We start from the raw sequence: 15,503 nt of genomic DNA on the forward strand, positions 1-15,503 counted from the left end.
TCAGGATGTGATTGTTCTACTTCAGGAAGTGGCATTACATTATGATAGATAACTATGGTATTGGAGATGGGACACACTGTTTTTTGAAAACTTATGTTTGCGTTCTTCCCTCCTACCCACTTGAGTTAATTGTGTTCAGGTGGAAAGCAGTGATGTGCTGGGAAAAGGCATGGCTTAAAAAAAAAAAAAAAAACAAAACAACACAACACCGAACTGTCTCATCAAATATAGCTCAACATGTTTGTTTTGACTTAATTTCAGTGTGTAATAGTAGCATGATTGTAACAAAAAGATCTTCCCTCATGCTCAGCCATTTTTATTTTAAAGCTTCTACGGAGGGGACATGCCATTCTGACCATTCTACAGTTTGTTCTTATGTAAATGCTTTGCATTGATATTTTTGTTGATGATGATCTGTTCTGTGGATATACTTGGTCAAAATCTTCTGAACAGTGAATGTGAAGGGGAAGTCACTTCCTTGGTGGCAGAAAAAAGAACTTTAAAGGTAGTTCTATCTTGGCTTTGAAATGGACAAACTCTACTGCTTTCCATGAAGTGTTGCTTGTCTTGGGGTATGTACAAAATGTCTCTGATACAGTCATTCTTTTCCATTTTGGCAGCTAAAAGAATTGGAGGAAGAGTGGGTCAAAGTGTCATCAGCTGCTCCTAAGCAGACCAGGTTCCTGCGTTCCCAACAGGAGCTGAAAGCAAAATTTGAGCAGCAGCAGGCAGTTGGAGGAGATGTAGATGGAGGTAAACTATTTAATCTCTGAACTCCATTGGAAAGTGTATCGCTGGTGTGTTATTTGCGAAGGAATGCATTAAACTGTAAAGGTGCTTTTACTCAAACTGGTACAAAACATGTGGGGTGCAGTACACAACAAGAAAGTGTGGCTAGGGCAAAAGCTTTATATGAAAAGAGTATCTGTCCTTGGAAATAGTAAAATCACAACTTCTTAAACAATAAGCCTTAGATGATGCTGTAGTCAAAAATTCATTTGTCACTCTGCTTTTATTTTTCTGGCTGCAGGAGGTGATGATGAGGAAGAGGCAGTACCACAGGTAGATGCGTATGAGTTGCTTGAAGCTGTAGAAATTCTCTCCAAGCTTCCCAAAGACTTCTATGAGAAAATAGTAAGCATAAACTTAAATACTGCATTAATTCTATGACATGTGGAGCTAATGAGTCTTAAGACTTACTTGGATAATGACAGTGTAGTGTAAATAAAATACAGACTATCATAAATAAGTCTCAAAATTTGATTTACCAGCAAGAAAGCTGTAATTTTAAGGAGCTGAGATATGTCCTGGGAAATGACTATGTTTCATATTTCATTGCAGTTATTGATACTGGAATGCTGGGAGACTTTGGCTTTTTCAGGCTAGAATTAAGTTTTTAAATCTAGGGTTTGTGGCAAGTGTGCTGCTCTATAACTGTTTGTATTTATAAACAAATGTAAATCATTTGCTCTGCAGGAAGCAAAAAAGTGGCAAGAAAGGAAAGAAGCTCTAGAAGCTGTTGAACTGCTGGTGAAAAATCCCAAATTGGAGTCAGGAGACTATGCAGACTTGGTGAAAGTGCTCAAAAAGGTAATAAATAAAACCCTGGGTAGACATACGGTATAATACTTTTTGTAACTTATTTGTATTGTAGTTTAAAAATTGCAGTTGAAGTAATACACGAGTAGAACATTATTAGCTGGAGCAGTGGTGGAAGTAACCCAATCTGTGGCCCACTGAATATTCTAAGAAATTCTTCCAAGTCTCTGAAACTTGGATTTTTCAGTCTTTAACATTGTATTTTTGTGGGGGTTTTGATTTTGATTTTTTTTTTTTTCCCCCCTCTTCAGGTTGTTGGAAAGGATACAAATGTTATGTTAGTTGCTTTGGCTGCCAAATGCCTTGCTGGACTAGCTGCTGGCCTCCGAAAGAAATTTGGACAGTATGCAGGGCATGTAAGTAAGAGTATGTACTTTTTCTGTTTTATTGATGCTGGATACCTTTTTTTTTTTTTTTTTCTCCTGTCAAACCTTGGGATTTATCAAAGGTATTCTTTGTACTATTGTGAATGCTTACCTACCCCTTAATGTAGTAAGCAGTAAAATATTTGCCAAGATCTCTTGCAGCTTGAGGTTAAATGGACCTTGTTTATTCACGTTCAGCAACATAAAGCTTGCTATTTCAATAAATGTTCTGTACTAAGACAACTCTGAATTACTCTGCCGTGAAATGAATTTTATTTACGTTACCTCATCCTGGAGATACACCCACAGAAATGTATTTGTAGGCCACAGTGGAAAAAAATAGCTTCTGAACCTGAATTCTACTTAGCAGCTCCATGATGTATATTTTCGGTTGGTTGGGGTTTTTTGAATGTTGAGGGAGGGTTGATGCTGTGCTGTTTTTTTTTTTTCTGTTTGTTGTTGTCTGGGTTTTGTGTTTGTTTTTTGTTGTTGTTTGTTTGTTTTGTGGTGTTGTTGGTTTTTTTTTTCCCCCTACTTTAAATAGCCAAACTCTGGAGATCTTTGGTACCCAAATGTTCTGCTGATCTGGTTGAATTCTCTTTGTTCTCCTTTGCAAATCTTCTCTTACCAACTGCTAATATCTTGGAATACAGGGGAGCCCAACTAGTGTCTTGAAAGAAAGGGAGCTCTTAATTAGTTGCAGTTATCTCACTTGTTTCTCAAGCCTCTGTTGCTGTGTTCTTTAAGCTGCTCAATCAAATTTTTCATGTGATAAGCAAGAGTGATGTGGGTAGAGCTTAGAGACAGAGAGAACTGATGTATCTGGGTGCCAGTAGTGTTATATTTTGTGATGAATTTGCAAGTTACTGAATCTCACTGCTTCAGAAACATTCAAGTCTCCTGAACTCCGAACAACAGTTTTTCCAAAGTCTCTTTCATGCTGAAAGCTGTCTGTAGTTGTAAGAAGCATTCTTACATCTGTTTACACTTGATTTGTGTTTTAAAGGTTAACCCTCGTAACTACAGAGTTAGTACTGAAAAAGCCAAGCTTCTGAAATAAATGTATAGCACTGTGGTTGCCAAGCAAATGGTGTTGAGATGACTTTTTCAGTTCTGTAATGGCAGCTATGCGTTGTATAATCTCAGCACTCATCTTACCAGCAAACAAAGTTCACTTGATTTGTTTGCTGGATTTATTGACTAGTGAGGAAAATGTAGACCTCTCCTGAGAGCAGGCATTCAAAGTGTTATAAAACAGAGCTGTTGCTAGAATTGTGGAGTTGTTATAAACTTTGTTGATTAAATATAGGACTGCCATGTTACAGTCTGCAGTCTGTGTTAAAACAAGAGTGATGAAATCAAGCATAGAACCATACTACTCACCGTAATAGAGTGCATGTGGCCCAACTTCATCTCTTGTGACTGCCTTTGGAACCCTGGACTGACTTTTCTTCTTTCTCTCACATGAGATACGGCTTCTAACTTCCATGTTAGAAAAATATTTGTTCTAGCTGTCAGCATTTTCTAAAACAGACACTTAATGATTTTAAATATCTCTTTGCTATGACTTTGTTCTCTGTAGGGTTTAGGGGTGTCTAGCACCAGCATGTATGAGGGTCTTTATGGTGTCATTCTGTATTAATTGAAGTGGGTTCTTTAGTGCTAAAGTTTCTGCGAGCACAGAATTTGCAAGCTGCAGACCTGTAAAGGATACCAACTGAGCCTTGGTCACTGTGTCACAAGGGGCTGAGATCTCAGTCAGCTTCTGAATAGAAAGCATTATCTGTGGAAAATTTATTTTGCATTATGCAAGAGCTTATAACTTCTATAAGGCATCAGGCTACTTCCAAACTGTGAGCTATGTTGTGTTTATGAAAATCTTGAAAATAGGCTGCTTTGCACAGTTCTGCATGTTTCTGGTTCACGGACAGAAGTTCTTGCTGTTACAGAGACTCTACTTAAATGGAGCTGCTCATAATACTGGCACATGAGAATGTCTGCTGGTTTTGGAGGCTTTATTTAATTTTTATTTTTTCAACAGTGACTGAGCAGCTATATTGGGTATAAATTGCTGTGAAATTCCAGTATGGCATAGTTTAGTGCCAGGTGTGATTTTTCAAGGTGATAAATCCAAAAAAATATTGCTCCAGGAAGGATTCAGGTTGCTTTAGAACCGTGTTTTTTGTCAGCTGTGGGTCAAATGAAGGTTGCTTAATGAGCCGTGCTGTCGGGAGGCAGGGAAAGAAGGCACAGGTTGTATACCTTCATAGTACAAGAGCATACCACTCTGCTGTGAAATTGGTTAACTTCCATTCTGCTGCTCTGCATTCCAGACCAGTAGAGCCAGAGTATTCATCTGTAATTATGTGAACTTGTGTATCTGCCTTTTGTTTAGCTTTGCTATGAAATTGCTCAAAAACGATTGACTGGAATGATTTTAATATTGGAGGTCAGCTAGAATCAACTAGTTCATACTGCTGTTGTGTACCTCTGGAGCGGGCAGCAGTGATGTTTGCATTATTTGCTTCTCTGCAAAATACCAGGGAGTGGACTATCGGGCTTTCCAGTTATATTAGTGAAGACTAGATTGACTTTTTTTTGTTTGCTTTCCACTTTTTCATAGGTTGTTCCAACAATCCTGGAGAAATTTAAAGAGAAGAAGCCTCAGGTGGTGCAGGCACTGCAGGAGGCCATTGATGCTATCTTTCTTACAGTAAGCAAGAATGACAGTTTTCCCATTGTCTGAGAATTGGTCTCTAATTTTGATTTGCTGTTCTCTTACTTTACTGAAACTAATGACTTCTTTATCCAACACTGTAGACCACATTGCAGAACATAAGTGAAGATGTCTTGGCAGTGATGGACAACAAAAACCCAACAATTAAGCAACAAACATCCCTTTTCATTGCAAGAAGCTTCCGTCACTGCACGCCTTCTACTCTGCCAAAAAGCCTGTTAAAACCTTTCTGTGCTGCACTTCTCAAGGTAAAGCAGGAGGAGTTGGTACTTCGCTAGCATTGACTCGAGTACTGTGTTGTGAAGCATTGGCTTGTTTTGGGAGAAAGACCCTTCCTGTAGTGCAAGGATTAAAGAGTTCTTGTGTGCTGTGTAGCCATCAAAATTAGTTTTGACCGATGTCAAACTTGAAGATGACTGTCAGTCATGGGAGCAGTTCAGCTTCTCTGAAACTGAAGACTCACCAGGTTTATAATAGATGAAGACAGTGATTTTCAACTATTAAACTTCTGGGCACTGTTCCACTTGCTTCTTGCAGACATCTCTAACAGGCTTTTGTTGGAATGTTACATACCACAAATAAAAGAACCATCATTGATTCATACACTGCAGTTACACTAGAGCATTTATCAGTGTAAATGATAATGATGTATACCTTTTTCTTATTGCAAAATATCCCTTTCTTTGTTATGGGAAATATCCTTGGCTTCAAAAATTGAGATTTGAGCAGTGTTGCAGAACTTCAGACTCCTTGTGAACTTTCTTGTGTTACAGTATCTATTACAGCAGGAATGTTTACCACCTTATTGTTTGTGTGAAAGATCTAAAGATGGGAAACTGGCTATATCTGAGGAACAGTAGACTTGATCAGTACCTAGGAAAACAGAAGTGAAAACCAACCCTTTTCTTTCTGCATTGGAATATTAAGGATTATTCTGTAGTAGATGTAGGTTTTTAAAATAAAGGGAGGGGAATTATACAGAAGATGGATTTAAGAATCTGTTTAGGTATGAGCTGCAAGTCATGATACAAGTTGTTTTTCTCTGTAGCATATCAATGATTCTGCTCCTGAAGTAAGAGATGCTGGGTTTGAAGCATTAGGCACCGCCTTGAAAGTGGCTGGAGAGAAAGCTGTGAATCCTTTTCTAGCAGATGTAGACAAACTAAAGCTTGATCGGGTGAGTGTTATCATAAATGTTGTGAAAAATGTTCCATTTAGCCATTAAGACGTATCTTAGGCTACAGAAGACTCAGTAGGATGCTTTAGTTAATGACTTTCAGCACAGATTTTTGAAAAATTATTTTTTTACTTAAAAGTTACTGATGTTGCAGGGCATCTGAAAATCTCTTTATTTCTTGCTAGATTATCAAGCATCTTTTTTTTTACTTCATTACCTAAAATGCATTAGTAGGTTAACATTGTACCTTTTCATTCTTGTGTAAAATATCCGTTTGGCTTCAAGGCTGTGTTGTCTGTAAGGTGGGTTGTGAGGTTTGGTTTGGTTTCCATGTGTTGGTTGGTTGGTTGTGGGGTTTTGTTTGGTTGGTTTTGAACACTTTCTCTATCTGAAACAAAGTTTAGGGTTTTAGGTCACAGTCACATGGTCTAAATCTATATTATTAGACAGGATTTGGTATTAAAGACTTTCCAACAACAAAGTTTTCATTTTTTTGCATGAGCTGACAGGTTTGAGTGATTTTATAACTTAAGGTGCTAAGAATAAGTCTTTAGCACATCTATAAGTATCAGGGTGGGGGTGTCAATGTTTTCTGTATGTATAAAAGCACTTAATTTTGAACTAGGAAAATTATTCTAGCAATACAGCGATGGCTGATGCCATTGACTGGTTAACCTTACACAGGAGAACAAAATTTTGTGAAGTAAACAACTTCTTATGATTTTTTTCCAGAGTAGTCAAGTTTGAGCCACTGCTGTTGAAGGGACACTGTACATCCAATTGTGGTAGCTAAATAGCTTTTTTCTTTGTTTTTTTTTTTTTTTTTTTCCCCTTTTTTTTTTTAAACTGCTTGTCAGATTAAAGAGTGTGCTGAGAAGGTAGAATTGGTTTATGGTAAAAAGGCAGGAGGAGCTGCTGAGAAGAAAGAAGGCAAGCCTATTACTGGAAAGACCTCTGCACTTTCAGGGACTGGTGGAGATAAAGAAACAAAAGATGCAGCAACCAAACCAGGTCCGCTGAAAAAAGCACCTGCTGTGAAGGTAAGAGAGATTGCCAAGAGATTGTGTGACAATCAGTTGTCTGTGATTTGCATCAAGTAATTACTTGTTGAAGAACAAAGGTGACGTGTTAAACATCTCCTTCCACTGAGGAATTGCTGTCCTTCTGTAGGAGTAGGTGAGCCCAACAACAGAATGAATCTGGGACTTTCCAAGAACGTACTTAATGTAATTTCATCTTTAACGATAAAAACTGTCTTCCAATTTACATCTTAATACCAGATTTTTATATTGAAATAGTGATAGACCACTGGAAGCATTCAGAGGAGCCTCAGATGATGTAACATCAATGTGTTCTGTGATGATATAGTAATATTTGGCTGAATTCAATGTCTCTTCTTATAACAAATAGGGTTACTACTTAAATGTTGAGTATTCTCTTCAGTGTTGTTTTTAGTTCCTTACTATAAGTTATTTGAACCATTAGCCTGTATTACTTTTTAAAATCCAAATAATAATTTTAAATTGACCCAAGTAGCACTATAAAAAGTCTTTTTTAATACCCTACTTATTTCTCCAGGTGGGAAGCCTGGAAGTGAATGGTAGAATGGTTCATACTTTTTTGTAAATCTATTGATATTCTGGTAGCCTGCAAAAGAGACACCAGTAACAAGTTTAATATCTGGTTAGCATCATCCATAGGAGAACATATAGATGAATTTATTATTTCCTGAGCCACCACAAATACATTATTTCCCTTATCATCTTTCACTGTTTTGTGTGTCCCTGTTATTGTACATGTTTTATAGAACCTGGTAGTCTGGAAGCAACATATGAATTGAATTAAGCTTTAGCAGAAAACCTGCTTTGCCCGCAGCTCTTAAAGTACTAGAGAGATATGTATTTTTTGATATTAGAGTGTAGAAGTGTGGAAAAAGAGCAGTTCTTTTGGTATCTGATAAACTAAAGACCTGTTTGATCTTGGCTAACTTGTCCATTGCCTTTCTAGTCTGGAGTCCCACCCAAGAAAGGCAAACCAGCTGCATCTGCAGGTATGGGAGGTGCTGGGGCTAAAGGCAAGAAGGGTCCCGAGACCAAAGAAATAGTTGAATCGGAGCTCTCGGTGAGTGTTCTGCTATTCTCTGAAACACAAAGTCCCCTGTATAGGTAGCTTTAGTTAATCAGTTCTTCAGCCATTACAGAATTTTTTACTGAAGTTGGGGATCTTTTTATTAGGACAAGGGAAAGCAATACACTTAAATAAATGGAATTCATAACCGTTAAATAGATGTTCGATATATTCAGGTAAGCACACCTGTTCTTCAGGCTGTTCTTGCTACCAGGCAATATACAACAGTAAACAGTAAATCATGCTAATAGGTATCATGTTGTTCCTGAAGTAGGAACATAGGAAAAAAGTAATGGTATGACTACTTTATATGTAGTTTAGCATGCATGATTTGATGAAAGTGTCTGGTATTAATAAGCCTAAGAATACAGTATTCTGAAGTTTACATGGAAATCTGAACGAGAATACAGTAATAATTAAATGAACTAATGCAAGTTTATTCCATTGCTGTTCATATTAAGTTACACTTCAAGAAAATGATTAAGTTCTGCATGCTAATTGAGCATCTATGTATCTTTTTAGTAGGGAACCATAAGCTATCTGTAGGTCAAACAGTAGCAAAAAGCTATTAAAGTTTTGCTATATGTATCCGCAGGTTTTTTGGACTGTCGTTTATCTTTAGTGTGTTGCTAGTACTTTCCATTATGTATTTAGTTTATATTGCTAGTTATACAGTGGAAAATGAGTATACACTTCCTGAAGGTGATACAGACACCAGTGGAACAAGGGAAGTTTTTATAATTTTTCATGTACTAAATAACATTAATCCTTGGTTTTGCTAAAATGGATGCAGAATATAAGTATTCTCCCATCCACCCTTATCACCCAGTGATTCGTTGCTGTGAATGTTTATTCAGACTTCATACAAAATTATCTTGCAAATTTTAGGTTGCCTCTGCTGGATTCTATAAGTAGCTAGTGGCTACTCAGGATTATTTTTGATAATAATCCCTGACAGTATGATAACTTGTGCATACGTTCTCTGCTGCAACACAACTTAGCAGCTTCCTAAATTCATAAGGCCCCCAACTACGATCCATACAAAAACTTTCACCCTACAATAGAAAACTTTTCATACGTTGTAAGTGCACCACAGTGCAAGGATTGTTCCAGTATATTACCTGTCATTAAGGCTGCTGCATGGCTCTGAAGGTATACAGCAGGGTGTTAACCTTGTTCTGATCTCTCTGCAGATAGAAGTATGTGAAGAGAAAGCTGCTGCTGTCCTTCCAGCTTCTTGCATCCAGCAGTTGGACAGTGGTAACTGGAAAGAGAGGCTTGCCTGCATGGAGGAGTTTCAGAAGGTAAATTTGTAGCAGTTGATAAGGAGAGGCAGGTAGGGAAGACACAAGAAAGCAATAATTTCTTCATCTTTTTAGGCCTGTTAAGTCTTTTCAGACATACCAGTAGTAGAGATATGTTAGTGCTTCAGGTGGATTAAACAGTATTTGCAAAAGGCAAGTGGCTTATGTGGTTTTAATTGCCTCTTATTCCATAATGATAGTGAAGTAAGTCTTTTAGATTAACGTAGATAATTATTTGACAAAAGCATAACTGTATGTGGATTGAGGATGCATAGAGGTCATCTTAAGGCACTAAGTAATTCTAAAGCTTAGTCTCAAAGGTAACAAGGCTTAAACAAATTTTTGCAATGACTGGGCAAAACCAGTTGCAAGTAGGTCCTTGCTGATTGCATTGTTAGGCAGCAATTGATTTATAATACTAAAATTTCAATTGGCAAGTACCTGATGTTTGAAGCCTTATACAACCCCAGCAGTCTTCACAGCTGGAGGCGAGTGCTTCGTGTAGTCACAAACAAAAAAAGCATCAGTGTGTCACTCGGATATGAAGCCTCGCTTTCTTCCCTTGATATCCATCATAAAACCTTTGAGAGTGCACATTCAAAAAAGCATCAGCTGTAGATGTACAAATAGTCCATACCACTACACGATTACAGTTGTGACTGAGTTTTAATATTTTGGTTGAAGAGGTGACTAACTGAAATTATGAATAGTGACTGGCTGCACTGAAATGCTGCTGCAGAAGCTAACTTGACTCAAATGTTACAGTTTCAGTGGAATGGATAAGCCTAACAACAAGGAAAGAGTATTTAGATTACTTTGAGGCTTAATTTCTGCGATGTAGTCGTCATTCCAATGTGAAAGGTGCACAATATACTTCATCTTATTTCAAAAATTTTTTAAAAGGCAGCTTGGGGATTTTTGTTTTTTGCGAGTAGAGGGGGTTGTTTGTTTGTGGGGTTTTTTTTTTGTTTGTTTGTTTTAAGTGCTAAATTCCAATGGCTGGAATGGCCAGTAGTGGTTGTAAGGACACTTGTTAAAGAACATATAAAGAGTAGCAGTGTGAATGTTGTAGTTTAAATGTTGTCTCAGTACCTCTAAAATGGGCTCTCTGTAAAAGTGTGCCTTGTAATAAGGATCTTCAGATAAATTCTTATGCTGCAAACTTCTGCACCTTAGTTCAATAATAAGAAAATATTTACAAGACAGTTGAAGTAACTTCAGTTTGTGTTTTGGTTTTTGTATCACTTGTGACCCACTGACTAACTTAATGTTTATCCATTAGGCTGTTGAGCTTATGGAGAGAAGTGAAATGCCTTGCCAAGCTCTAGTAAGAATGCTGGCCAAGAAACCTGGTTGGAAGGAAACAAATTTTCAGGTAATACATTATCCTTCAGTACCTAACAGTCCATTTTTGTTACTTAATGTAAGCTGGTTTTCCAGCTAAAAGGCTGTAGGTGCACGTATGTCACTAATGACGGTCCTAGCACCATGACCACAGTTGTGACTGTAGTCAGTAAGAATATAAACGCTGAAATTAGATTTTATTTCTGCTGATCATTGAGACTTAGAGACAACATTTGGAGATACCTAGATATAGATGTATGTGTATGCATGTGTGCAGCTATGTGCATCTATATACAAATTCTAAAAGTAGATAATAGCTGCCCGGTATTATTGATTGTGTATGTGTGTATATATAGAGATATAAAAATATGTATTTGTGTGTATAATCACACAAAACCATATATGCACAAGTGTGTGTATATGAAGTATATGTTTGTGTGAACACAAACACTTTTATATATGTGCATACACACAAGGTGTTTACCTACAAATCTAATTTTTTTATATCTAATTTTTATATCTAATTTTTTTATATATCTGTAAATATGTAGAATAAAAAATTTGGTCTAAAATACATGAAGACATGAGTAATTTCCTTGCTGGTTTGGGCATTTCAGGTGATGCAGATGAAACTGCATATAGTTGCATTGATTGCACAGAAAGGAAACTTCTCCAAAACTTCAGCGCAGGTTGTGCTGGATGGTCTCGTAGATAAGGTTGGTGATGTGAAATGTGGGAGTAATGCAAAAGAAGCCATGACAGCAATAGCAGAGGCCTGTCAGTTGCCATGGACTGCTGAGCAGGTGAGTGAGCAGCAAAGGTATTCTTCCAGTAAATAAAGTCAGAAATATTACGTGGGGTGTTCCTTCTGTCTGAGGAGTAAATCCTAAATCTTTGATTTTATTCTGTTGTCTGAAAGTGATTTGTTTGCTCTCAAGATATCTCCTAAGGCAGAAGTCAAATACAGGTTCGTACAAAAGAGAAAATAATGAGTAGTAAATCAGTATTTTGCTGAAAATACTGCCAAAGCAGGTACACATCCGTAATAAAGGTATCTCTGGCTGCCTTTAAGTACTTCAGGAACCTATGGTTCACTTCAGTTGCAGTCTTATTTCTCCTACAGTGACACAAATTTTACCTCGTGTATTACCCCAGTTGTTTCTGTTTACTTGCAGTGCCTGGTGGTTTTTTTAAGGTGTCTGCACTCCTTTATTACAGTGCTTTCTTACCTGCTTTGCCAGCCAAAATTTACACTTAACTGTCTTCTGTTCCAGGTTGTGGCTATGGCCTTCTCCCAAAAGAATCCTAAAAACCAGTCAGAAACCTTGAACTGGCTTTCAAATGCAATTAAGGAGTTTGGCTTTTCTGGGTATGTGTTTTAAGTAAATTGCTAAGAGGAACTTGAATGAAAATTCCTCTAATCTAGGACTAAGAATCTGTTGTTCTGTCATACTGGACTGAAAAGAGTTACTGCAAGTGCACCTGAACTCTTGTTCCTTAGACTCCGATGCTAGCTCTGTCAGGTGCTCTTCTAGCTCTAAATGTGTAAATGCAAGTGTCTGAAATTGCTGATAGGATAGGATACTATTACAGCACTAGATGCTCTATTCATCACTCGGCCTTCTCTGAAGAGCATTTTTCTTAAACCTTATATACTACAGGAGTGGGTTGGATAAGCAGCTGTGGTATTGCATGGCTGTTTTTCCTGTTCTGTTTAGGTACACCTGCACCCGGGTGGATCACTTTATTTTTTACTTAAATATCAAAACCTGACAGCCTACAGAAGAGTACATACTGGCATGGTAATTGCTCTCCTTGGGAGAGATTCTTGAGGGTGATAACAGGATGAAGTCTTAGCCAACAAAATAGCCATTATTGCATCTGGTGCTGTGAGGGAAAGAAATGGATTCTCTGTCAGAACCAGGGATAAAGTTCCTTAGTTTTTAATCATCAGTCTCTTAACTGAATGTGGTCAAGCATATGTAATACAGTTTACTCCTGAGAACAAAGTTTCTAAGCAGTGAAGACTTGAAATATTCATTTATTTGACTGCTTGGGCAGTTACTATGCCTGTCCAAGTTGTTTCACAGCTATTACATGGATAGTAACATTGAATAAGTCTGGAAAATAAACTCTTCTTCAGTAAATGAAAAAAAAAAAAAAAAAGTATGGATTTCCAGCAGAGTAAACTATGTGTAGATATGGTACTGGAACAGCAGTCACTCCACGAAGGAAGCTTCCATGATGGCCTGTTTTCTCTTCTACTGAATTCAGTGATATAGAAAATTCAGTAATCTAAACCTTCCCTTTTCTCTCTTGTAAATTTATTTGTGAAATTTGTGCCTTTTTCTGGAAGAATCTGAGATAGACCAACAGAAAAACCCCAAACAATTCACCTATATTATGTAGCCATATTTCAGGTGCTTAAAATGATTCTAGACTCGTCCCTCGGGACTTTAGTCCTAGAAATCATGGGAGTGATGCAGCTTAAGAAACTTTCCAGCTGTAATAATAGCAGTCTTTGGTACAAATTATCTTATGTTTACTGTATTGGTTTTCATAGTAGGCTATTCCCCAAACTGATCTCTTCAGTAGTTACACACTGTACCAGTGATATTATTTTATAAGTACAATTGTTAGTTGCATGAATCTGTTCTCAGCACATTGGTGTTTTTTTTTTCTTTAGCATATTGTGATGATTTTGTTTCTTGTTGGTGCTTCCCATGTTGCATTTGACTTATGAGGGATATCTTCTTCCCACAGACTGAATGTTAAAGCTTTCATCAGTAACGTGAAGACAGCTCTTGCTGCAACTAACCCAGTGAGTAAATTTAGAATTTTAATCCTGAATTATTGTCAATCCTTAATTTGAAGACTTGATTGCTTTTGTCCTCCTGGCAGGCTGTAAGGACTTCTGCCATTACCTTGCTGGGAGTCATGTATCTTTATGTGGGACCTCCTTTGCGAATGTTTTTTGAGGATGAAAAGCCAGCCCTTCTCTCCCAGATAGATGCGGAATTTGAAAAGGTATGAAGTGTAGCTCTCTTACTACGAAGTATCATTAAAACTACTTGGAAACTTCAGTAGCTGGAACCTGTAGTAATACTGTGGTCTAACCTATGTTTTTGTAAGTGAACCTTTTTTTTTTTTTTTTTTTTTTATAGGACAGCTCGCCAAAGCAGCTGCCAAACTCATTCTGTCTAGCTATGTTAATAGTCACTTTTTTCTTGACTAACTTCAAAAATTTCTGGTTTTGTTTGAATTGCATAATGTTTTAGAAGCCTGTTGCCCTGAGGCAGTGCATTTGTATCATGCAAGTGTTTTTATTTTTGATGTCAAATGAAAAACTGTAAAATCGCCACTTCTAATTTTTGTGTTGCTTGTAGATGCAAGGGCAGACAGCACCAGCCCCAACTCGTGGTATTTCCAGGCACAGTGGGGCTGGTGAGGATGATGGTGAAGAAGAGGAACAGGAGGATGTTGGAAATGATGTTGTAGATCTCTTGCCAAGAACAGATATTGGGTAGGTTTGCAATCTACAATCTGAAGACATACTTCCACTGCAATTCAAAACTTTGTGTTTATAAACACTTTCTGAGCACAAGTGTGTGTCGTATTAAAGCACTCGGATACTAAAAGACACATAACTAAGGAAATGAGGTTTTTAATATTTTTTTTTTCTTACAGTGATAAGATCACAGCTGAACTAGTGTCTAAGATTGGGGACAAAAACTGGAAGATCAGAAAGGAAGGTCTAGATGAAGTGACAAGCATAATAAATGATGCAAAGTTCATACAGCCAAACATAGGAGAACTTCCAGCTGCTTTGAAGAGTCGTCTCAATGACTCCAATAAAATCTTGGTATGTTATTCAAAATCCTGTTTCACCTGTTTCCAGTTTAGAGCTTAAGACAAACTATTTATGGTTTTTGAACCTTTCATAGAATGTCATGATAACAACAATTGGAAAACAGAAAACTCTGTATTTGTAGATGATCTATTTGCCTATTTTTATAAATATTTGCCTTTTTTTCTGCTTTGTATTTAAAAAAAAGCCTTCAAAAAAAGGGAAAATCTGCTTCTACTTTGAATGTGATGTAAGCAAATCTAAAAAAACCCAACACACAAAACCAAGAAGTTGGAATAAAAGCTTTGCTTGTGATAAAATTGAAGTGTCCCTTGTTTGAAAATATTTTTAGTTGAACTTTAATTCACTCAAATAATTTTTATCTACTTGTGTGATGTGTTTGAAGTTTGGGATAGATATCAGTGAGCAGGCATTCTAAAGTAAAAGCCTAGGTGTACAGCAGTGTCACTTTTCCCCATATGAGCTGGAGTTTAGCACACATGGTTGTAACAATACTTTATTCAAAGCCTTTTTGTTTATGTGCAGGTGCAACAAACGCTGAGCATTCTTCAGCAGCTAGCAACAGCAATGGGCCCCAATATCAAACAGCATGTGAAAAATTTGGGCATTCCTGTCATCACTGTCCTGGGAGACAGTAAGGTAGGACGCTCAAGATCTCTTTCCGTTTTGCTGCTCGCTATCTGAGCTATGCCTGAGAATAGCTACTGCTGTTTGGACTCGCTTTCGAGAGGCGGATGGTAGTTAAAATTTCTTTGGAAGCTTACAGATTTTTTTTTTTTTTTTTTTTTGAAAGATTCTTGCCGAAATGACAATTTATTATCCAAATATGAATGTGTGCCTGAATATCTGTTCTGCCTGAGATGTATTCTCCTGCTTATAAATAAACTCATTGTCATAATTCTGCTTTTAAATGAAATGTGGTGACTGCGTGCATACTTCTGATGCTGCAAATAGACTACATTAGACACTAATGGAGTTTTCT

At 37.3% G+C, this 15,503-nt stretch overlaps 1 protein-coding gene across 6 annotated transcripts in view; it reads left to right on the forward strand.

Moving 5' to 3' along the window:
* The window catches only part of CKAP5 (cytoskeleton associated protein 5), a 54,048-nt gene that overhangs the window by 15,526 nt on the left and 23,019 nt on the right, over nucleotides 1-15,503 (forward strand). For all 6 annotated transcript variants that reach the window (XM_042790838.1, XM_042790840.1, XM_042790841.1 and 3 more), the window contains 18 exons: nucleotides 621-753; nucleotides 1,031-1,134; nucleotides 1,477-1,590; nucleotides 1,851-1,955; nucleotides 4,588-4,677; nucleotides 4,785-4,949; nucleotides 5,750-5,878; nucleotides 6,736-6,918; nucleotides 7,886-7,999; nucleotides 9,199-9,309; nucleotides 10,592-10,684; nucleotides 11,271-11,456; nucleotides 11,928-12,022; nucleotides 13,417-13,474; nucleotides 13,555-13,680; nucleotides 14,040-14,176; nucleotides 14,341-14,515; nucleotides 15,047-15,160. In XM_042790838.1, coding sequence (XP_042646772.1) covers nucleotides 621-753; nucleotides 1,031-1,134; nucleotides 1,477-1,590; nucleotides 1,851-1,955; nucleotides 4,588-4,677; nucleotides 4,785-4,949; nucleotides 5,750-5,878; nucleotides 6,736-6,918; nucleotides 7,886-7,999; nucleotides 9,199-9,309; nucleotides 10,592-10,684; nucleotides 11,271-11,456; nucleotides 11,928-12,022; nucleotides 13,417-13,474; nucleotides 13,555-13,680; nucleotides 14,040-14,176; nucleotides 14,341-14,515; nucleotides 15,047-15,160 — 2,232 coding nt within the window. The remainder of the gene's footprint in view (nucleotides 1-620; nucleotides 754-1,030; nucleotides 1,135-1,476; nucleotides 1,591-1,850; nucleotides 1,956-4,587; nucleotides 4,678-4,784; nucleotides 4,950-5,749; nucleotides 5,879-6,735; nucleotides 6,919-7,885; nucleotides 8,000-9,198; nucleotides 9,310-10,591; nucleotides 10,685-11,270; nucleotides 11,457-11,927; nucleotides 12,023-13,416; nucleotides 13,475-13,554; nucleotides 13,681-14,039; nucleotides 14,177-14,340; nucleotides 14,516-15,046; nucleotides 15,161-15,503) is intronic.

This window comes from Tyto alba, unplaced genomic scaffold, assembly GCF_018691265.1.
Source record: "Tyto alba isolate M040663 unplaced genomic scaffold, T.alba_DEE_v4.0 Super-Scaffold_18, whole genome shotgun sequence".
NCBI lineage: Eukaryota > Metazoa > Chordata > Aves > Strigiformes > Tytonidae > Tyto > Tyto alba.